Genomic DNA, 22,016 nt, shown 5'->3' on the forward strand with positions numbered 1-22,016 from the left:
TTTAATTTTTATTTTATTTTTTTTTATTGTTTGTTTCTCTAAGACCAATAATTGTGGGATGAGTGTGTTGAGGAGTCCCACATCAGCCAATTAAGAGATTGATCATGAGTTTTTCATTGATACGAGGCATTCTGGAAAAACCAAAAGCAAAACCATTGGAGAGATCAGTGGTTCCTAACATGGTATGAGTCATGCTTAGACATGTCAATAGAATCTTCATACCATTGTAGAGATCAGTGGTTCCTAACATGGTATGAGTCATGCTTAGACATGTCAATAGAATCTTCATACCATTGTAGAGATCAGTGGTTCCTAACATGGTATGAGTCATGCTTAGACATGTCAATAGAATCTTCATACCATTGTAGAGATCAGTGGTTCCTAACATGGTATGAGTCATGCTTAGACATGTCAATAGAATCTTCATACCATTGTAGAGATCAGTGGTTCCTAACATGGTATGAGTCATGCTTAGACATGTCAATAGAATCTTCATACCATTGTAGAGATCAGTGGTTCCTAACATGGTATGAGTCATGCTTAGACATGTCAATAGAATCTTCATACCATTGTAGAGATCAGTGGTTCCTAACATGGTATCAGAGTCATAGTCAATAGAATCTTCATACCATTGTAGAGATCAGTGGTTCCTAACATGGTATCAGAGTCATAGTTAATAGAATCTTCATATCATTGTAGAGATCAGTGGTTCCTAACATGGTATCAGAGTCATAGTTAATAGAATCTTCATATCGACCTAGACATGTCAATAGAATCTTCATACCATTGTAGAGATCAGCGGTTCCTAACATGGTATCAGAGTCATACCTAGACATGTCAATAGAATCTTCATACCATTATAGAGATCCATGGTTCCTAACATGGTATCAGAGTCATGCCTAAACATGTCAATAAAATTCTCATACCATTGTAGAGATCAGTGGTTCCTAACATATCAAAGTCATGCCTAAACATGTCAATAAAATTCTCATACCATTGTAGAGATCAGTGGTTCCTAACATATCAAAGTCATGCCTAGACATGTCAATAAAATTCTCATACCATTGTAGAGATCAGTGGTTCCTAACATATCAAAGTCATGCCTAGACATGTCAATAAAATCCTCAAATGTCCAACAAAAAAGTTAGTGAGCCGCGAAGGTGTAGTCCAACAAAGAAATTGGTGAATCTTGAAAGTGTAGATCAAGTGTCAAACAAATGGTATACTTTGTTAAAGGATTTTAGAGGAGTCGAGTCTCGATAAAGAAGGGCGAACGATGGCAGGGCTCCATAGGTCCAGGGATGATTGTTAAATTATAAATCTAACTAGTTTTAAGAAAGTTCAAATTTCAACTTTATAAAATTATACAAATAATCCGGTGAAGAGAAGCTTAGTTAATTAATGTGACATAATTTTAACTTTTAAAATTGCAACGGAGGAGAAATAGAACCAATTCTAAAAATCAGATCTCTTAGATCGAGAATAATTGATTCTAACAAAAACAGAGCTGAAAGCAGCCATCATTTCAAGATGTTTTTACACAGTTTTCTATAATATAACAAAGGAAAGCAAGACCCAGATGCTCATATACTGTGTAATTCAAACAAAATGATATAAGACTCCCACACATCAATCAAACCAAAATTCAGCAAAGAACCAGCAGAAGGATCATCAAAACAGAAGCAATGAGAAAAAAAGCAATAAATCAACACTCCGATTAACCGATTCCTAATCTCCGCCACCTCCACCGCCTCCCTCACCGCCGTGGCCATGCCCATGCGTGCTGCCACCATCATCTTCTAAGGCATCCACGGCCACTGCTGTGACTGCAACAGCAGCCACGGCGGCGGAGGCGCTGCTTTCATTTGCATCACCTGTGTTTCCATCTCCACTGCTATCACTACTAGGGGAATGCTTACCTCCTTTTGCAGCACGGCGAGATTTGCGGCGGGAAGGCTTTGATTTGGAAGATTTCTCTGATCCTCCATCAGCTTTGAGGCCATTTTTGTGGCGAGGAATACAGAAACAAATCTTTGAGGACTCCATTGTTGAGCTTTCTTCCCTGCTTAGCTCTTCCTCATTGAATCCTGGATTATAATCACAGTTCCTTTTGCCAACCTGTAGAAAGCTTTGTTACAAAATATCAATAAATATAAAAACAGGGTGAGATTTACAGCCATGCTATCAACTTTTCTCTGTTCATGTCTTCCCCCCTTTTCTTTCCTCCTCTTTACTCCAAAGTTGTTCGAAGGGAAAATTTGCCAATTGGTGCAATCCAGCTAGCTAAAGGGACAAAATAATAGCTCAAAATAACTTTTAATGATTCGACGAGTTTAACCCTTGCTCTAAAAAAACAGGAAAAGGGAAAGAGTTTACACTGGTTACAATTGCTCCAACAGTTCATGTAATCCATGTTTGAAGTTTGGAGAATGTAGTAAAGAAAAACTAATAAGTAATAGATTTGTCTAATAATAAGAATAGATGAACGAAAATGCAATGTAAAGCACTCAATTGGGCCTGTCCTTTTCTACAATAATTTGGTCCGCCGCTGATCAAATAATAAAGCCGATCAAGTCTCCATCAAATCATTATATGATTTACTTCAAGATCCAATTAGCCAAAAGCTATAGATCAACGTTTGAAACATTAAAAGAATGATATAATAAATTCAGTATAAGATGAATATGAATGTACTATAGCTTTTGTTTGGAATCTAACATAAAGCTAAAAAAGTACACTCCCAAAAGGGGTCTCCTCCAGTTAGTGTTGAAATAATATTTCTCACAAAAGGAAAATATGTGACAGATGATAAACCTTCCATAGACACTATCAGTTTTTCCAGAATTTGTATGAAGTTTCCTTGGAATACATTTGTATTCAGCGTACACCAACGTATCCATCTTGCTTCATTTTAATTAGGCTGCTTTCGATGTTCCGCAGCACTGGCTTATAGCTACAAAGTAAGAAGCAGCAATTCAGAAAAAAAGTCTTCTTTGAAATAAAATGAATCAACTGTTATTCGTATGAGAGAGAGGATCTTACAGGCGTGTGAGCCCGTTATATGCTTGTGTAGCCTGCTGGAGTCGCGTTGACAGCTCCAATACTTCTGCTGATAACGTCTCTGCTCTGCTCTGTTCTTTTGCTAGCTGGGCCTTCATAGAGAAAGAATAGGAAGATGAAATCATAGTATAATCATACTTAGATGACCAACCTAAAGTATGAATGAAACCAGGTAACAGATTACATCTGAATTAACCAGTTTGACATAATCACTTGACCAACATACGGCCAAGTATTCAACTTCTAGAAAGGACTTCCAACTTCATTGAGACATCATCATATACATACAAAAGGCAGAAAGTTGCATCCTAAGCAAGAGACTGACCTTGAGGGAGAGAAGGTCAGATGTAAATGGCGGAGACTGAGTTTCAACTGCCCCATCTCTATATGACACCGGCAGACTGTTCGATTGTTCTGTTCTCAACTCGTCTAGAACTCTGCGAAGTGCTTCATTCTGCTTTAGACAGTCTTTCACCTACAAAATCTTCTATTCAGCTGTAACTTAAAATTAATTCTAAAGCAGGTTTAATTAGACCACTAAAGAAAATATACTGCACCTCAAGCATATGTAATTCAACAAGGACGACAGAGATAGGAAGTGTCTCAGAAGTAAACAAGTTACAAATGCCAGATATTTCTCATTAGCAGCACTTGACAGCATACAACCAATTATAGCAATAAAAAGTCGGGGGAGGAATCTATTTGGAACCCTTGAATACTTCATAACAACTGCAAAAAATCATGCAGGGTTGACAACTATAATCACCTGATTCTCCCAGTGTACTCCTATGCTCACAGCCTCATTGTAAGAGCTGGATAGAGTAGAGTTTTCCTCAAACAGCCTCTCTATTTCTGAAGACTGCGAATCAATCTACCAAAAAACATGAGAGAAGACTCTCCTTTAGAGGAAAATTCATAAAATTGTACTTTTGGTGTGAGTAAACGAGAAGAAAATGGAAAAGACTTTACTTCCATCAGAAGCTTCTGTCTACTATTCTCCAACCTCTCGATCGCAACAGCCATGTCATGCAACTGCTTCTCAAGCTTGCTCTTCTCTTCCTGCAAATAACAAGGTAATGCTGTAACTAGGGGAAATGGGATGAATAATGAATATTTAAACTTCTAGAGTATGAATCATGCAAGAAGCGATTATGTGATACTTGTAAGTGACATCAATGCAGTCACAAAATAAATTCTTTTGAAATTCTTTTAAACGAAATTCCAACAAAAAGTCACTTACAACTGAAAAAGTCTTCTCCACTGCCTTCTCTGAGATCTCTGAAAGAAAACGGACACAAAAAATATCCAAAATTATTAGTAGATGTTAAGTGGACAAAATCTTGAAATTGGCAAGAATATATCAGGCTTCAAAAGGGCACAACAATCTCTGTACCTGAGGCTTTTGTGGACGTATTTGCAAGCTTTTCTTCAAGTTCCTGCTTTTCAGAAATGAGGGATGAAATACGGGATTGCTCCTCTGATAACTTTTGTAGATCTTGCTGCCTCAAGATTGAAACTTTCTGTACATGATCAACTACTGTAAGGCACTAACAACCAACAGTCTGACAAGAAAATGACAGAAGTTTGTCCACAACAGCCATACCTGCAACTCAGCATTTAGTTTAGATACTTCCTTTTCTAAATTTTGCATCTGATCAAGTGGATTAGCAGTTGGAGTGATTCCGGCAAAAGAGCCACTCATTGCTTGTTGTTGAATTGAATTTAATTCTGCTCTCAAGGCTGCAGCATCTTCCTCCGCCTAATGCAGAAAAACTATTTTAATACAAAAAAATTACTTCAATGAGTGGTTATAAACTAAATACATACTCGATATTGTTCGTCCTCTGCTTCCTTCAATTGTTTCCTTAAAGTGCGAAGCTGGGCTAACAGATCCTCCTATACTAATTTATCACACCATTAGTAATGCTTAGGAGGAACAAAATGAAGGGAAAAAAGAATTAAATAATATCTAGACTGCATATACCCGGGCAACCACTGCTGCATCTTTTTCCATGGCTACATCCTTGAGAGCTTTCCTTAAAGATGGTACAGTGTTTGTCTCCTACAAAGTTTAGGTAATGTTGTAATCAGATTGAAATATTCAATTAAATTAACAGAACACGTCGACAGTTAAGGAATTTCAGTAAGATGAAGTATAGGCTAAGAAAAGCTCTTCTATCACCAAACTAGGAGGCAAGATGGGGTCTAAGTGCAGGTTAGCAAATAGCAAAACCTTCTGCATTTCCAGATAATAAGTTTCATTTCCAGAGAGAAATTGGAGTTACTTGCTTGTTTTACACTACAAAAACTGCATCAAATGTATTAACATGCCATCATGTTACACGAGGGAAATATGTCCAATCAGAAAATATAGTATTGAAAATAAACAACTGACATAAGACCTTCCAAAGGAACAAAGAAAAATCAGTCTGGAAGAGCATTAATTACCAGTTCATTCAATCGCTTCTGAAGAGTGCCATTCTCAACCTCCTTTGATTGGAGCTGAAACAAAGAAATAATTATGAAGTTTGAAAAAACAATCGATGCACATGTTTTTTATAGAATATTCTGCACAAGTGGAAAAAAAAGATCGAACAGGACGAAACCTTTGCGCTTATGATGTTCTTTTCTTCTTCTAATTCGGCATTCTTCTTCTGCAAATCTTGTATCTGAGATACTAAACCACCCACATCGGTCTGCATAAAAGAACCAACCGATCTTAGAAGAACAGAAATAGAGGGGGGGAAATAAAAAGAGGAATTCTGAAGAGGCCAGTCTATTAAATAAATTCGCCATTGTATAAAATTGATTAGCAGTAACAACAATTGGCAATTAGTCCAATAAACTCCATTACATTCATGCCACATTTTCCCAACTATAGTTGAATTTCATAAAAACATGGGCCTAGTAAAAGGATATAAGAAACCTCAAAATCAAAATCAAAATTTCCAAGATACAAGAACATGGCGGAGGAAATTAAGAATACAAATGAAGTTTCTAATTCTCAGATATCAAGCAAGCAGAAGGTTCGACGTAGCGGGAAAAAAAGGATATAAATCTACCTCCGAGAATCGACTTCCGCTCTCTGATTTTCTAATTCCAGAAGTTTCTGTTCCAATAAAACCAAACTAAATTACATCCACAACCAATAATCTCCGCAACAATTCCATATGAATCAACAATAATTTACCATTAGATTTCGAGCCTGTGCTCAGATCTAGTCCGGAAGGTGCTTTGTGTAATCTTTCCGCCGCTCTCTTTTGCCGAATCTCTTCCAGCTGCCAAAATGAATATGAAATTTGATGGATGTATGGTAATTCACAAACACACAAAAGCCATTATGGGGTGCAAGAACGCGAACATGCAAGAACTTCTTACCGTTCGTCGACCTAGAGATGCGTGGTGAGCGTCCATGGCGAAGTGCGAAAATGAACAACGAAAACGTTCTTTTGATTCTCGAGACCAAATTCAACTGAACGATCAAATTAAAAATAAATAAATAAATAAATAATAATTAATATACTTAGGAAGCCAATTTTCAAAAACGTCTGGGTGGTGTAGTTGGTTATCACATTAGTCTCACACACTAAAGGTCCCCGGTTCGAACCCGGGCTCAGACAACTTCAATTAGTTTTTCTCATTTTTCTGCCTGTTAATGCTATTCCTCTATAATTTTGCTTGTTTTTTTTTCCCTAATTAGATTATACAATAATATACCTAAAATAGTATAAAAATGTAAATTACTTAAAGGAAAATCCCGTATTATAAATATTTGTAAAACAAATGCCAGCTTTTAAAAGATCCTTATAAGAAAAATTGCCAATTGTTTTCATAAAATAATTTGAAATATTGAGGTTTCTTTTTCTATTTTTGGAAGAGAAGTTTATGAATAAGAAAATATAAATTAATGTATACAGCTAGATTCAAACTTGATCTTAATATATTATATAAGATTAAGACTTTATTTAATTCGTAGTAACCCGAAACCCGAACCCAATCTATTCGAATCCAACCTAAAATGCTAACTCAATCAAGCCGAATGTATGCCCCTAAAATGCTAACTCAAAAGAAGAGCCAATCAGTAATGAACACACACACACACACACACAGAGCTAGTAATCTCACATGTCTCATATCTGTAAGAATTTCTGAGTAAGAGTTGCAAATGGAGAACAAATACAGATCAAATTTCCCAAGTAATTGTTATATGAATGGGTAAGTAAAAGGGAACAAGGTAAAAAATTTGAAACTGCTGAAAAGAACTAACACAGTGGATCAAGAGGGAGGGATCGGGTGAGATATATTCATTCTACATGCCCGCTATGAATGATAATACACTACATTTTCCTAGTTTCTCCAAATCCGGAAGAAGATCAAAAACAACAGATCAATTATGAAAAGAGAAACACCAGAGAGAAACCTTTGATGTGAACTATCAGTTCTATCTTTCTGTGTCGCCTCAAGATGAGCAGCAACCCCTTCTGTTCGAGTCCCCAGAAGTTTCGGTCACGTTGATGGTGGTTCCTTGACCAGGATGGGGGACACTCGCAGCTGCTTCCTGGGCTGCCAATGCCTTTTTGCTGATGATATGGTAGATCTCTGTCAAGATGGTTTGGAATGCCTTGTCAATGTTTGTGGCGTCCAAAGCCGACGTCTCGATAAATGAAAGGCCTTCCTTCTCAGCCATGGCCTGTCCATCATCCTCTGAGACAGCTCTTAGATGATTTAGGTCGGATTTGTTTCCTATCATCACAATCACAATGTTAGAATCTGCATGATCTCTCAGCTCTCGAAGCCACCTTTGCACGTTATCAAAAGTCTGTCTCTTTGTGAGATCATAAACGAGGAGAGCACCAACAGCTCCCCTATAGTACGCACTCGTAATGGCACGGTATCGTTCCTGACCCGCTGTGTCCCAGATCTGAGCCTTGACTGTCTTACCTTCTACCTGTATGACAATAACATTGACTACAATGAGATGACAAACACTTTTAACTACCAAGTTTACAAAACAATGAAATGAAAAAGAATCTCAGACTCAATAATGATTTCCCAGTTAGCTGAGGACAACCCTCCAGTTCATTAGCCTTCCGTATGCAAGTTTTTACAACAGAATTTTGAGTAAAGAACAAAAAGAAACAGTAGGAACAGATTCTAAATGTATATGATTCCACGATAATTTTAGTTCGAGATCTCAAACTCCCTTAAAAAATTATGAATCTTAGCTTCATTTACTAAGCATTTCACAAGAAAAACAGCAATCCCTCAGCCAAAAAGTTCCTAGAGTTGGTATAATATTTAATGCTAGAGCTACCATAGCTATTGGTTTGGCCACAATAGGGTAGGCATACCCTAACTTTTATTTGTGACGCGGAGAGTCGAACCTTTAAGCTCTTGGTCGATGATACATGGCTCAACCAATTGAGCTATATTTAAGTAGACTAAACATACTTAACTTTCTAAATGAACAACCCCAACTTCGTTAATTCTACTTTTTTAACAAAAACACTCAAAATTGCAAGAGCATGAGCATTTACAAAGTTAGTGGTATACTCAAATAAGCAATGGTGGTTGATAAGTTGGTAAGAAATGAGGGTGACTTAGAAATACAGGAAAAGAATTCAATCAATTTCTCCCTGCTCTAACTACTCGCAGCCATACTTTTTAATAATTGAGCACACATGGTTTCATCGTCTCTCAGTCTTCCGTAGACATGGCTACAAAACCTAGATCGTTTCCTTCATATATGAGAAACGTATTATTTATATTGAATAAATTCAGCAACTATTAATTCAAGCCTTAACGTTTGTGGCTTTCAAACAAGAAAGTAACTACTACTCGAACTCCTCATGCAATTAATCCACTGTACTTTAACGATTGAAAGGGAAAACAAAGGCGCAAGCCGCCATCTAGAAATCATCGGAACCTAGATTTTCAAAGTTCGTCAATCACAAAAGGAAACTCAATCGATCAATGAAGAAATTAAAACAAATGCTAATTAAAAAACGCGCAAATCGAATAAAAAATGCTGAGAGTTGAATCGATTAAGCATCTACCTCGAGAGTCCTGGTGGAGAACTCAACACCAATGGTGGATTTGGACTCCAAGCAGAACTCATTTCTGGTAAATCTAGAAAGAATGTTGGACTTGCCGACGCCAGAATCCCCGATCAGAACAATCTTGAAGAGATAGTCATACTCGTGGTCCACCTTATGAGCCATGGCCGTCTCCGCCCCAGATTTCTCGAACAAACCTGATCCAAACAAGAAATTCCGCAATTCAGAAACCAAAACCGAGAAAATCGGAATCGTCTACACAGTAGCTGAAACGAAAAGGCGAAGAGGCAAGAAAAGCCCCAAAATCGAAGGAAGAACTGAAACCTGTTGGTTGGCGAAGAAATGGAGGAGTTGAGATTGGATTGGAAAGAAGGTTGACTATGAAGAGAGGATTGACGGAAAAATCGAAGGAAGAAAGAGGAATGAATTAAGCAGAGAGAATTTAATGAGGGAAGTTACAGACAGAACAGAGAGAAGAAGGAGAGAGGGGATTGATGGGGCTGTCGTCTGTGGGGGTTTGACGTTGCTTCTTTACAAGCCTGACTGGAAAATGCGACCGAAAAAGGTGGTGGAGAAAAAATGGAAATTTAATCCCAAGATTCTTTTTATTTTTGTTAATTTACGATTTAGTCCCTTAACTTTCATCTTTTTATACCACATTAGTCCCTCACTTTTAAATTTTTTTTTTTTTCCTAATTCATAGCTAAACTACACTAATATTATTTTTAATATTTAATTTTCAATATTTTACAAAAATTATTCAACTATTTAATATAAATATAAACTATTGGATTCAGATATATTCTCTAAACGAGACAGGGACGAAAAAGACTTTTTCATCTCGGTTTCAAATTTTCTTTTTTTTTTTACTAGAAATTTGCGGGGACCAAATTTCCTACGGGAACTTTTTTATTTTATATATATATATATATTTCAAATATTTGGTTTTCATTTTACAATATAAATTATATTAAAAATATATTATAATATAATGTTATATCTAATTTTTAATGTATTTCATTTATTTAGGGTTTTTTTAAAAAAATAGATTCGAAACGACGACGTGGTGGGGGGCTGGCGGAATCTTTGTCTGTCGTGGAGGGCGGGGAAGGGAGAGATTTAGCGTTTGGGGCAGCCAGCGCATTTGGGCTGGCTGGGCTACCAGTGGTTCCGTGGGCTGTGGGCGTCGACATTGAACGACGTCGTTTTGATTGTCATATTCAATAATTTTTTCTTAATAGAAAAATATAAGGTTGTAATATTTTTTATTGTTATTTTCTTAGTTCAACTTGTGATATAATTATTTAATTAATTTTTTTTTGGAAATTATATATATATATATAATTAGCATGTCCAATTGAGTGGAGAAAATAATTAGAAAAGTAGTAGAAAACGACAGGTCGTTTCGGGAGACCTTTTCAACAAAACCCAGCGTGCTTGCCAGCCGACGACGACACTAGGGAATCAGGGCTTGGCACCACGTCAACTTTTTTTCCTTTTTTTATTTTTTATTTTTCATTTTTACATTGGTCTTAATAAATTAAAAATTAATTTAATCAGCGTCAAATTATTATTAATTAATAGTGGGAATGTAATTTAGTTTTCAATTTATTTCTCACTAAGTTTAATTTTAATGCTTAAAAAATAGTGAGTTGAGCTTATAATAAGAGGAATTTTATAATTATTATTTGGATGGGTCTAATTTTTATATTATAGGTCAATTTTAATATTCACAATAAAAAATATATATAATTGATATTTTTTGGAATATAAAAAACTAATTTTAAATTTTATAATAATAATAACTAAATTTAAAAAGACCTTATTTCATATAAGTCGTATTTGACCAATTTTGTTAGATCAAATATTATATTTCACACAAGTATATTATATATTATATATTTCTATAATTTACTTTTATTATTATCATATTATCATTTATTCCCCTCTATATTTGATTTTATGCTTATTTATTATTTAATTAGATGATCATACTAACTATTTATATATAATTTTATTAAAATTATTTATTTAAAAATAATTATTAATAAGGATGGTTAAATAAATTCAAAACCTAAAATTTAATCCACATATATAATATACTTATAATGAAAAAAAAATCAAATTAAAATTTTAAGTATATTATTATTTTATTAATAAATTATTATAATGGTGTAAGATTCACAATATATCTCACTTAATATAATTTATTTCATAATATACGAGAATACAATAAGTTTGACTAAACATTTATATAATTGTACTAAAATCATTTATTTAATGATAATTATTAAGATTTATTACGAAATAAAATTATAAAAAAAAAAAACTTAAAATTTAAGATATATAAACCAAAATTAAATTAAAATTTAATAGATAAATTTAAGATATATAAACGCAGTGGGCCTCGATGTTTTACGGCCCAAAACTCACTTTCGGCTTTCCATTCACAAAAGCGAAGGAAAGGCCCAAAGCTCTCAAGCTTGGCCACGCAAGCACGAATGAAGAATTTTTTAATATTTCAATTATATATATATATATATATATAATTTCCATGTATTTTACGATAACCAATTATTTCGCACCACGTGGATCTCAAATTAAATGTCCTCCACGTGTCAATAATCATATCCAATAAATAAATAAAATTAAGCATGTATTTATCTAGGATTTTACTAAGTTTGTAGCTAGCAACTTATAACACTCATGATATTGCTAAACTTAGAGGTAACTTGTACGGGTGCATTATAATCTTAATATATGTTGCTAAATTCACGGAGTGTCAGTCGAGCCCTTAATAATCTCACAATGCTAATATGACTGGCTACCGGGGTGGGGTAAATAAGGGCTTCCTCGTAATCGAGACCATATGTTTGAGTCAACAGAGTTTTCCCATCGACGATCTTTTTCGATGCATAAGCGAGGTTTAGTCGTGGAAGTGCGTGCTCGTTTCTCAAACCAGAACAACTCTGAACATTAGGGAAGATAAAGGAAGACCACCTGAACGAACGGACTTGAGATTCATGTTTGTCGATGACATGGATTAAAATAATAATGAAATTGAGAAAATAAAATATATGGAAATTATGAGGGTGGGTTCGACATTTCGCTTTATCATAACTATGGGATTGCTTGATGCCATGGATCTACGAAGTTATCATATTGTTTCAGCTTTATGACAGCTCACACCTATTTTTCTTTTTTCTTTTTGTATTATTTGAAATATTTGAGATTAATTAGTTTTCTTTAAAAATCTAATTTTTTTGCAAAATAATTTTTTTTAAACTATGAAATATTAAAATATTTGATTTTTTTAGAACAATAAATCGATATAAATAAAATTTAATTAGTTAAAATATATATTAAACTGAATTAAAATAATAATAAGTGAAATAAAATTATAAATTATAGAGAGTCTTTTATAAAATGGAGGATATGGATGACTTTAGGAGAGGAGTTTTTATCAAAAGTGCTTTTGATTGCTGAGTTGTTGTCCTCCCTTAAATTATTCTATCCACAATTTATTTTTCAAGAAATATAAATAAATTTAAAAAAATTATATTAATAACTAAAATCTAATAAATTTAAAAATATCACTAACTGATCAAATGTCAAATATTCTTAATTTTCGTATTACCATAATTCATAGAAATTAACCTAACCAAACCTTTTATGGTTTGGGTTGGGTAGTTGAGGTCCACACGGTTCTCCAACATTGCACGTAAAAAATGTGTTAGAAGTCTAAATGTTTTTTTTATTCAAATTTAATATAGACAAACATTATAGATATGACCATGTCGTTCTAAGTCACTGTCGTATCAATTCTTCATTTAACAATCAAATATATTTATATTCCAAAAATAATTTAAGGAGTTTTAGTTTCAACTTCGAGCTAATATTACAAATTTTTAAATAAAAAAAATTATTTAAATATATTTTTTTATAATTTAACCGAAATAAATATAGTCGTTTTTCAAATCATATTAGGACTATAGGAGGACCTTTTTAGTAGTAGTAGACATGTCAGTGGTCCACTCAAGGGAAGTGGTGGTTTCAATTTCTCAACCATTACCCATACTTTTGTGTTCAAATTTCATAATTATTTATTTTTATTTATTTATAAATTTGTAATATTTTTATATTGATAAATGGACCTTACTTTATGCAAAATTTACGTTAGTGAGGTCTTCGAATGCAATTTTGAAAAATGAGATCTTTTGTAAAAAGAAAAGTAAAGTTCTCGATACTAAAAGACAAAAATACCCTTAAATAAAATGAAATGAATAAGTCTTTTCAAAGTTACATTCGAATTATTTAGTAAAATTGTGTGATTAAATTCAACCGGACTTATATATACTACTAGTCGACACCCAAAAGGTCGATCATTTGGTTGAATATCCTGATCTATGCTATAGATTGCATTCAAACTTCATAACACTCAAATTATTATTTTTTCGAACGACTGACATCTAACACTGGATAAATTACCATTTCTTAAGACCTCGACTGATCATAGAGGTCAAATTTTGACTAATAATAAATACCGAGGCTTTGATTAGTCCATTTTTCAATAAACTTGTAACATATTATAAAGCTTTTCATGCTATGTTAATATATATATATATAAACCGAGAAAGTCTACCATTTTGCAAAAGGATGCTTTTTAAAAGAAGGGCTTATGAGAGTTACCATCTCTGTAAAAGTTGGATGAGTAAGAATATTCTTACATTTGTTGACTATGGTTAAACTTTTTTACTGGAAACAAAAAAGGTAAGTTATTTGGGAAAGAAAAGTGAATAAAGTAAGGGAATGTAACAAAATATTCACCTTTGAATTCTTTATTTATTATTTATTTAAGATATCCAAATAAATAAAATATAAAAAATAAAGCTGCAACTTTGATGTAAAAAATGTGGTCTCAAAAGTGTATATTCCTTTTTCCATAATTACAAAATTAAAAACATGATTATATATATAAAAAAAATATAATTTGAAATCCAAATAGAATTTAATTTTTTAATTAAATAGTAAAATAATCTATAGTTTCATTGCTATAATTATTATTAAGTTAAATTAAAAATATTATCATGTGATTAGAAAATTAGTGAATAATTTAGTTTCTATAATTAAAAAAAAAGCTATAATTTTTTTTTATTTATGTCTTTACTTTCACATTATTTTTATTTTTTAAAAATCTAATTAAAATGTATTTCGAAATTGAAAAAAATAATTTAATTTAATTAAACCATTATCGTATTTGTGAAATAATTGAAAGGGATTTTTATTTTGGATATATATATTTATAACTGCGTGTTTACAGAAGAGGACAATATAAGGTGTGCGGCTCCCTATGATAGCATCGGCTAAAGAGGAACCGCGTAAACCGTCTGATCGATGCCACGTCATGATGAAGGTCATTTATTAGGGGATCAGAGAATCACAGAAGCAGATGGCTAAAAACTCCCCAAAAGCAGACGAAAGACATGATTGTAGAGGAAAATTACCCTTAGGATGGGCCCCACCAATTGAAAGTAGACGTAAAAGTTAGATGAATGATTATGGGTCAATACATGAAATTGGATCGTCATTTATTCATGATTTTCTTTAGTGTGACACAGTCATTAAATGATTAAAATTGAAATTTTCATGTTTTTCTTTTTACAAAATAAAAAAAGAAAATAAAGTTAAATAGATTTATATATTACTTTTTTTTTTTGTCTAATTAGGTAAAATATATGTTTTTAATCGAAGATTAAAAATTTAAATCGGCTGAACATAAAAACTTGAATTATTTGAAGTTCATAAAAAAAAAATTATAATTAAAAAATTATGAGCTAATATTTATATTCTCTCAAAAAAAATTATTGGTTAAAAAGTAAATTTAATAAAAAAAAATTAACTTCCCACCTTCTCTAAAATATTATAAACTTAAAAAATATTACCATTAATTTATTAAATTAAATTCTTAAAGTTTTATTAATATTTAACTTAAAAATAAAAAAAAATAAAAAAAATGCCTTTATAATAACATATTTAAAAAATAATTATTTAAGAAATTTCCGTCCATATCGATTTTTTAATTTTTTTTTTATAAATTTTAAATAAAGGTGTTAATATTATTTTTAAAATTTTATGGATATTTTTAGGAAAGGATAGAAGGATATTAATGAAAGTTTTAGAATTAAAAATATTTTTAAAATAGGAATGAAAATTAAGAGTATTTTTTAACCAATTATTTTTGGGGATTTTATACTCGAAACTATTAAAAATTTAAATATATATTTTAAATAATTATTTTTATTAATTTAGACTTTTTAAAATATATAATTTAGCGAAAACAATTTATAAATATTAAAAGAGAATTTATGGGAAATAGAGGAAAAATTATTAAAAAAAAAAAGAGAAAAGTGGAGGGAGTGGGACCCAGAATTTATGTCATCTTCTTTGGAGCGATCAGATGAAAACGATGCGAGCTCTTCTTTCATTTCGCTCTCACAGTATAACTACCTCACCATCCAGACCAGTCCCAGCCAGTCAAGAACTCGAACGCCCAAACCATAGCCAAACCCATAGCCCTCTATGGTTCTTGTTTGTTGCGCCTTCCAAACTTTTTTTTTTTTTTTCTTTTCCGTTAATGTTCTCTCTGTTCTTCATCCGAGTTTTGGCTGAAAAGTAAACCCAAAAGCATTGAGATCCTCGGGAGATTTCCGCACTCCGAGCTACTGTTCTTGATTTCGAGACGTGGAAAGTGATAGGAACGAGCACCGACACCATATTCTATGACTATCAGTTGATTTTGGTACCTCCAATGGCGGTTTCAGTGGTTCAGATTTAGTTGGTGTGTCGTGCTGCATGCGTTAACTGGAAAATAGCTTGTTTGGTTTGAGCCTGAGAAGTTTTTTGTGCTGCGAGTTGAAGGTTTGGCCTATTTCTTTGTAATTGCTATTTTGTTTCGGCTAATTGCATTTAGAGAAAGGTTTGGAGTTTTGGAATGTTTATATCTGTATAGTTTTTTTAGAATATGCTTCGAATTTGTTATCATCGGAGTTCTCTATTTTCTTTCCAATCATTCATGAGGAGAGTTATTGATAAACTGAGAATCTGCTCTGCCTCTTCGGTGGCTGGGGACCTTTGTCCCTTATATTGATAATGCCTCCATTATCGTAATCGATTGAGACTGATCTGTTTATCATCTTATCTTTAGATTCTCAAAAGTGTTTGAATGGACCGCAGAACTGTTCGATTTCGTTTCTGTTTTCATGATTTATTTGTTTGTAGAACTATGTATTATCAATGATTATATGCACTATTCTTCTGCCATTACAGAGCGGCCTGCTCTTTGGTGATCTTCTATTTTCATCTAGAATTGAAGGCTTGGAATCTTTCCTGTAATGAGCTATACCCAAAGCAAGTAGAAACACTGCAAATACAACTGGAACTTAGTGAACCTTTATGGTTACATGGAACGAGTGGAGACTAAAAGAAATTATCATGATCAACGACCCTTGGGTACCTCAAGGCGAATTTCACTGTGCCATGCTAGCAAAAGTATAAAGCTACATGAGCCTTTCAAAAAAGAAAGACATAGCTTTACATATGGTGAAGTCAATGATAGCCCTTGTAAGGCTTCTAGAAATCATCAGAAGGATGTAATTTCAGGAAAGATGACCAAGAAGGAGGAAATTATAAGATACATGTCAAATTTACCTTGCTATCTAGAACGTGGTGAACATGTTCGGGAGAAAGTTCTTAGTGTAGGGGTTCTTGACTGGGGGCGTCTAGAAAAATGGCAGCATGGCCACAAACAATTATCAAGTAGAAGTAATGGATCTCCATCCTCTTCATCTGATTGCCCATCTCCCCATTTTGGCTATGATCACATCTCTTCTCCTTGTCAAAGAATACATCGTCCTTCACTCTATTCTCATCTGCTAGCTTCTCCTCATTCCCAATTTGTTAAATCCTTTGGAGAAACAAATGAAAAAGGCCAAGATCTTAAATTTGTCCATAGTAACACCTTAAGTTGCCGAGGAAAGTCCATAAAAAGTAGCCAGCATTCCTTTAAAGCTGATAGGGAAGTAAAGATAAAACAATCTGAGAAGACAGGTTCAGAGACAAAAGTTCTCCAAGAATGTAAACCTCCGCCAGGTGCCGTATGCTATGAGGTTGCATCTTCTCAATGTGGGGATTTTATTGGAGTAGAGACGTCTCGATCACAAAAAGATTCTGTACATAAGCATGATGTCTTGGAAAAACCTGAAGCAAGTGTCGCTTCGCCCAGCAGCTTACTGAAAAACAATGATTCAGAAGTCCATGAGTTTTCTGATTCAACATTCTTATTAAGTCATAGGTCCAAAGAAAGAAGTCAGAAGAGATTACTGAAGAGGTCTACGGTGAGTTTGCCTGCAAAGCTCAAAGATGATCTCCCAAACGCAAGCAATACACACTGTATAATTAACGGGAACCAGTTTATGCAAAAGCACAATTGCTCCATAAATGCACGCAATAATTCTCGCTCTGTATCCAGGTCAGTTAGAGCAGGGTGTAGTCCGTCCAAAGGTAGAATATCTGAAGAAAAAACATCTGTTGTTGCACCTTTAAATTCAATGGTCAAGGAGGCATCTATTGGGTTGGATGTGAAAGCAAGCACAGTTGCTGTTGCTAAAGGAAGAAGCTCTTCACCCTTTAGTCGATTAAGCATTGGCATGGGTAGGAGATGTAAAAGTTACAGTTCTGCAGGGAACTCATGCGCTAGCGATCAAAGTTCAGCACATATAGCAGTCCAATCTGGATCAGAGAATGCTATGCCTTCAGCTTGCTTGAATGATTTGAGGAATGAGAAACCCAGCCATACAGGCAGAGCCAGTTCCAGTCCTCTTAGAAGGTTGCTGGATCCTTTACTAAAGCCAAAGGCTGCAGTATACCATCATGCTGTGGAACCTATAGAGAAAGACTTAAATAGCATGGCTGATAAAAAATATAATCGACCGGCAGATTCATCAGCAGTACAATTAAGGAAACTTAAGCTAGACATGAGCAGATGCAGGAAAATCAGTGTCAATGATTCAGCAGTGGACAAGAAGCATGAACCTTCTGACGTTCGTGCTCTTCTACAAGTAACATTTAAGAATGGCTTGCCTCTGTTCACCTTGGCAGTCGACAATGTCTCCAACATTCTTGCAGCTACGGTGAAGTTAACCAGCTCCAGAAAAGGGGCAGTTAGCCATACTTATACTTTCTTTACTGTTCAGGAAGTTAAAAGAAAGACTGGAAGTTGGATAAATCAAGGTAGTAAGGGGAAAGGTCGTGATTACATCTCCAATGTCATTGCACAAATGAAGGTTTCTGATTCAGAGCTTTCCCTCTTGACCCGACCAGATGAGCCCTCTACCAGAGAGTTTGTCTTATTTTCTGTGGACTTGAGACAGGCAGATCACCAGACCTCAGATTTTCTACCAAATGAAGAGCTAGCTGCTATAATTGTCAAAATTCCCCCCAAAATCAAGCAAGGTGGCACCATTACCGATGAGGTTAAACTGACTTCTTACAACAACTCGTCTGAGGGCAGCGCGCAGCTTCAGCTTCCTGCTGGCAGTGAGTCCTTTATCAGTGCAACAGTGTTACTTCCAAGTGGTATGCATAGCCTCCCGAGTAAAGGTGGACCTTCATCCCTAATAGAACGTTGGAATTCTGGTGGATCGTGCGACTGTGGGGGTTGGGATTTAGGTTGTAAACTCAGAGTTTTTGCCAATCAGAATCAAATAATCGGGAAATCAAGTTCATCTCAACCTTCTCCAATAACAGACCAGTTTAAGCTCTTACCTCAGGTATAAATATTTGATTTTTCCAAGCTAATATGAGAGCTCGTTATTTTGGTCATTTGCATTTTACTTAGATTCATCTTTTTGACCCCTTGCTCACTCACAGGAAGGAGTACCAGAAGACCATTGCGTCCTGAGCCTGGCTACTTTCAAAGATATGATATACTCAGTTGAGTTTGATTCTTCTTTATCGCTTCTGCAAGCATTCTCCATTTGTCTGGCAATGATAGATTGTAGGAACTCACGCCAACTTCCAGAAGCAAGTATCTTATTTGAATCTAAGACTTCAGGAAAATCAAAGTTAATGGATAATGATAGATTGTTGACTCCTAATCCTCCTGAAAGAGAGGCTCCTGCAGAACATATAACTTGTCCGCCACTTTCTCCTTTTGGAAGGATCTAGCTGGAATTTTGGACTTCGTTCGATGTGTAAATGATATCAGGTATACATTTCCAGGCCCGGCAATCAATTTTTACTCTTGTTGATCGGGGCCTCTCATAGATAGATCTGGAACCTGAATAACCTTTTGTCTTTAAAATGCTCTGTTCTTCTTTGGCAGTCAATCTATACAAGAGCCGAAGGTCTTTGTAGCTTCTAATATTTTTTGGTAACCATAGAGAAAACAATAGTGTATGTTCTTTCAAGGGACTCGATCAACATCCATCTAAGTGTGCATATACATAAGTAGACTGTAAATTTTGTTTTGGTTAGCATGAGAACATCAAAATTATTGTTCCCTTGCCAACTTGAGTCAAGCTCGACTAGCAAAATATATATTCTCAATCAAACGATAAACCTTTTGAAAACGTCCTTTAAGCCATCGACTTTGATGATGACAATGACTCGAGGGTTCAATAACTCACACTCAAGTTTCATTAGACAATAGAAGATCTTTCCATTTAGCTATCCTTATACATCACAAGTTCTCAAAATCTGTTACTATCACACAATGTTCTCATCATCATGTTCATTGCCACACACCACATCCCGTCCTTATCTCAAACAAAATTCAAAGGAAATGTGTGGATGAGGGTGTGATACATTACATTGTCAAATAGAGAATAACAGAACTTCTGATATTAATCTTTTTCGTCCCTAATCTTTGAATGGAGTCGTCAATTTTCCCCTCTATTTTAAATAGCGAATGAAGGAGGCTGCATGTGTCATGTTGCCTCCTTTAGGCAGCCAGGTCTGGCATAGGCCCACGATTCTCTGTTTAGTGGTCTTTCTTGTCTGAGATGCCCCACTTGAGTTCTACCCCCGATCATCCTGCCTTTTAGCTTCTTTTTTTGGGCATATTCCCTTTCCATTGAACTTTGAAGCATGAAATTGGTATAACCCACCTGTTACATCGCGCTACTATTCTTAGGCTTTCTTCCAGTACTAGCTCCATGTTTTTCTTCTGACATGCCCCTTAGGGATAGGGTGTTGTTTGACTTGCAATTTTAACATATCTGTATTTGTGTAATGTACAATTGAAAGTTTGCATTTATGTAGCTCATATTTGAACTGTGGAGGGATATGAGTTGTATGAACTTGTTTGTGTAACATGTATTTAGTTTGTGATTTATAATATATTTGTAGGTCCATAGTCTATGAGCATAACTCAACTAGTCGAACATACGTCTTGATCAAGAGGTCATAAGTTTAGATCTCTCTTTTCTTGTTGACCTCAAAATATAACGTATGAGATTATCATACCAAACATTTATGCTATACACAAACTGTGATATCCTACGTCGGTTGGAGAGGGGAACGAAACATTCCTTATAAAGGTATGAAAATCTCTCCCTAGCAGACGTGCTTTAAAAACCTTGAGGGGAAGTTCAAAATGAAAAGTCCAAAGAGGGCAATATCTGCTATCAGTGGATTTGTAAACTTAGGCTATACAAACACATTTGAATTTTCGTTCTCACGTGTTGTTGAACTCAAATATGGCTTAGGAGATAATGAAACCAACAGCTTCCCCTACATCTGTAAGTGAGTTTGCAGGTTCATAAACTCAATGAAGGGGAGCCGAATATGTAGACATAAACATCAAAAGATCTGTCCCCCTCTCTCTCTGAAATGTCTATTCTTGCATTGCTTTTGTCGTTTGGTACATGCAGAAGCCGAAAAGCCTGGTTGGTTTCTCCAAAATGCATCATGAACAAGAAAAAGGAAAAAAAAAGAAGGCCACACCACACCTACCCATGCATGTGTTCTCTAATTTGTGAATTTGCACTTGATTGGGTGTACCCTTTGCTTTGGTGACTAATTTTGCAGCTTTGAATAAAAGGAGACACAAAACGTGGTACATTGATGATGAAGAACAAGAAGTAGCTAATCTTAGCTCTCACTGTTCCCCAGTTGAGGAATTCAAAGCCTTTTTGCTCTGTATAATGTTGGTAAGTGGGCAAGCAGAGTATCCCCATTCTCTTCTGCTGTGGCCTGTGCAGAGTAATGTTTTGTTTAATGCTGGGAGTGAATTTGCCTTCTAAAGTTGTAGCTTGCTTTGTTTACCCATTTTTCCCATGTGGGCTTCATCATTTCCCCCCCTCCCCTTGTGTGTGTTGCACTCATTGATAGCAAAAAAAAAAACAAAGATGTAGCTGTCCAAGTTCACCACTAGCAGAAAATGTTCTCTTTAAGCTTTCTCTTGTAGGCTTCTCTTCAGGGTTTTGTGTATGTTACAAATGGTATTAGAGCCCAACCGCACGATGTGCCAACGAAGAGACTAAGTCTCGAAGGGAGGTGAACACGAGGCAGTTTGCCAGCAAGGACGTTGGGTTCCAAAGGGGGTGAATTGTGATATCTCATATTGGTTGGAAAGGAGAACGAAACATTTTTTATAAAAGTGTGGAAACTTTTCCTTAGAAGACGTGTTTTAAAATTTTTGAGGGGAAGCTCGAAAGGAAAAGTTAGAAGAAGACAATATCTGCCAGCGATGGACTTTGATTGTAAAGAGGCCGAGTGGTTCACGAGGCTTCAATAATCAGTCAAAGATGGGTCTCTTTTTGGGATAATGATTAATTACAGATGTTTTTCTTTGGTAGGGAATGGGTTTTATTTTATACACATGGAGAGATTACTGTTGGG

The 22,016-nt window shown here is 34.8% G+C and overlaps 3 protein-coding genes and 1 non-coding gene across 5 annotated transcripts; 2 read left to right on the top strand and 2 right to left on the bottom strand.

Moving 5' to 3' along the window:
- Nucleotides 1-1,493: 1,493 nt before the first annotated feature.
- On the bottom strand, nucleotides 1,494-6,522 carry LOC111794448 (tropomyosin). Of its 2 annotated transcripts, XR_002815083.1 has the most exons (16): nucleotides 6,439-6,522; nucleotides 6,251-6,338; nucleotides 6,123-6,169; nucleotides 5,667-5,756; nucleotides 5,509-5,562; nucleotides 5,045-5,122; nucleotides 4,888-4,956; nucleotides 4,664-4,819; nucleotides 4,454-4,580; nucleotides 4,301-4,338; nucleotides 4,030-4,119; nucleotides 3,827-3,931; nucleotides 3,386-3,535; nucleotides 3,043-3,152; nucleotides 2,377-2,953; nucleotides 1,494-2,283 (listed from the first exon to the last, which is right to left on the bottom strand). XR_002815083.1 is itself a non-coding variant. In XM_023676472.1 (15 exons), exons 1-15 carry the CDS (start codon nucleotides 6,472-6,474, stop codon nucleotides 2,878-2,880), a joined length of 1,314 nt encoding a protein of 437 aa, XP_023532240.1. In that variant the 5' UTR covers nucleotides 6,475-6,522; the 3' UTR covers nucleotides 1,494-2,877. The 2 variants fall into 2 exon arrangements, 1 of the variants encoding a protein (XP_023532240.1); XM_023676472.1 differs by having other exon boundaries at nucleotides 1,494-2,953.
- Nucleotides 6,523-6,606: 84 nt separating this feature from the next.
- TRNAV-CAC lies at nucleotides 6,607-6,680 on the top strand. The gene has a single exon. It is a non-coding gene; the product is annotated as a tRNA-Val (tRNA).
- Nucleotides 6,681-7,186: 506 nt separating this feature from the next.
- LOC111794492 (ras-related protein Rab11C) lies at nucleotides 7,187-9,676 on the bottom strand. The gene is made up of 3 exons (XM_023676531.1): nucleotides 9,441-9,676; nucleotides 9,117-9,313; nucleotides 7,187-8,008 (listed from the first exon to the last, which is right to left on the bottom strand). The coding sequence occupies exons 2-3, from the start codon at nucleotides 9,279-9,281 to the stop codon at nucleotides 7,520-7,522; spliced, it is 654 nt and encodes a 217-aa protein (XP_023532299.1). The 5' UTR covers nucleotides 9,282-9,313; nucleotides 9,441-9,676; the 3' UTR covers nucleotides 7,187-7,519.
- Nucleotides 9,677-15,618: 5,942 nt separating this feature from the next.
- Nucleotides 15,619-20,470, top strand: LOC111794401. Its single transcript, XM_023676385.1, has 3 exons — nucleotides 15,619-16,034; nucleotides 16,443-18,943; nucleotides 19,044-20,470. The coding sequence occupies exons 2-3, from the start codon at nucleotides 16,577-16,579 to the stop codon at nucleotides 19,338-19,340; spliced, it is 2,664 nt and encodes an 887-aa protein (XP_023532153.1). The 5' UTR covers nucleotides 15,619-16,034; nucleotides 16,443-16,576; the 3' UTR covers nucleotides 19,341-20,470.
- The last annotated feature ends 1,546 nt before the right edge of the window (nucleotides 20,471-22,016 follow it).

This window comes from Cucurbita pepo, chromosome LG05 (assembly GCF_002806865.2).
Source record: "Cucurbita pepo subsp. pepo cultivar mu-cu-16 chromosome LG05, ASM280686v2, whole genome shotgun sequence".
Classification (NCBI taxonomy): Eukaryota; Viridiplantae; Streptophyta; class Magnoliopsida; order Cucurbitales; family Cucurbitaceae; genus Cucurbita; species Cucurbita pepo.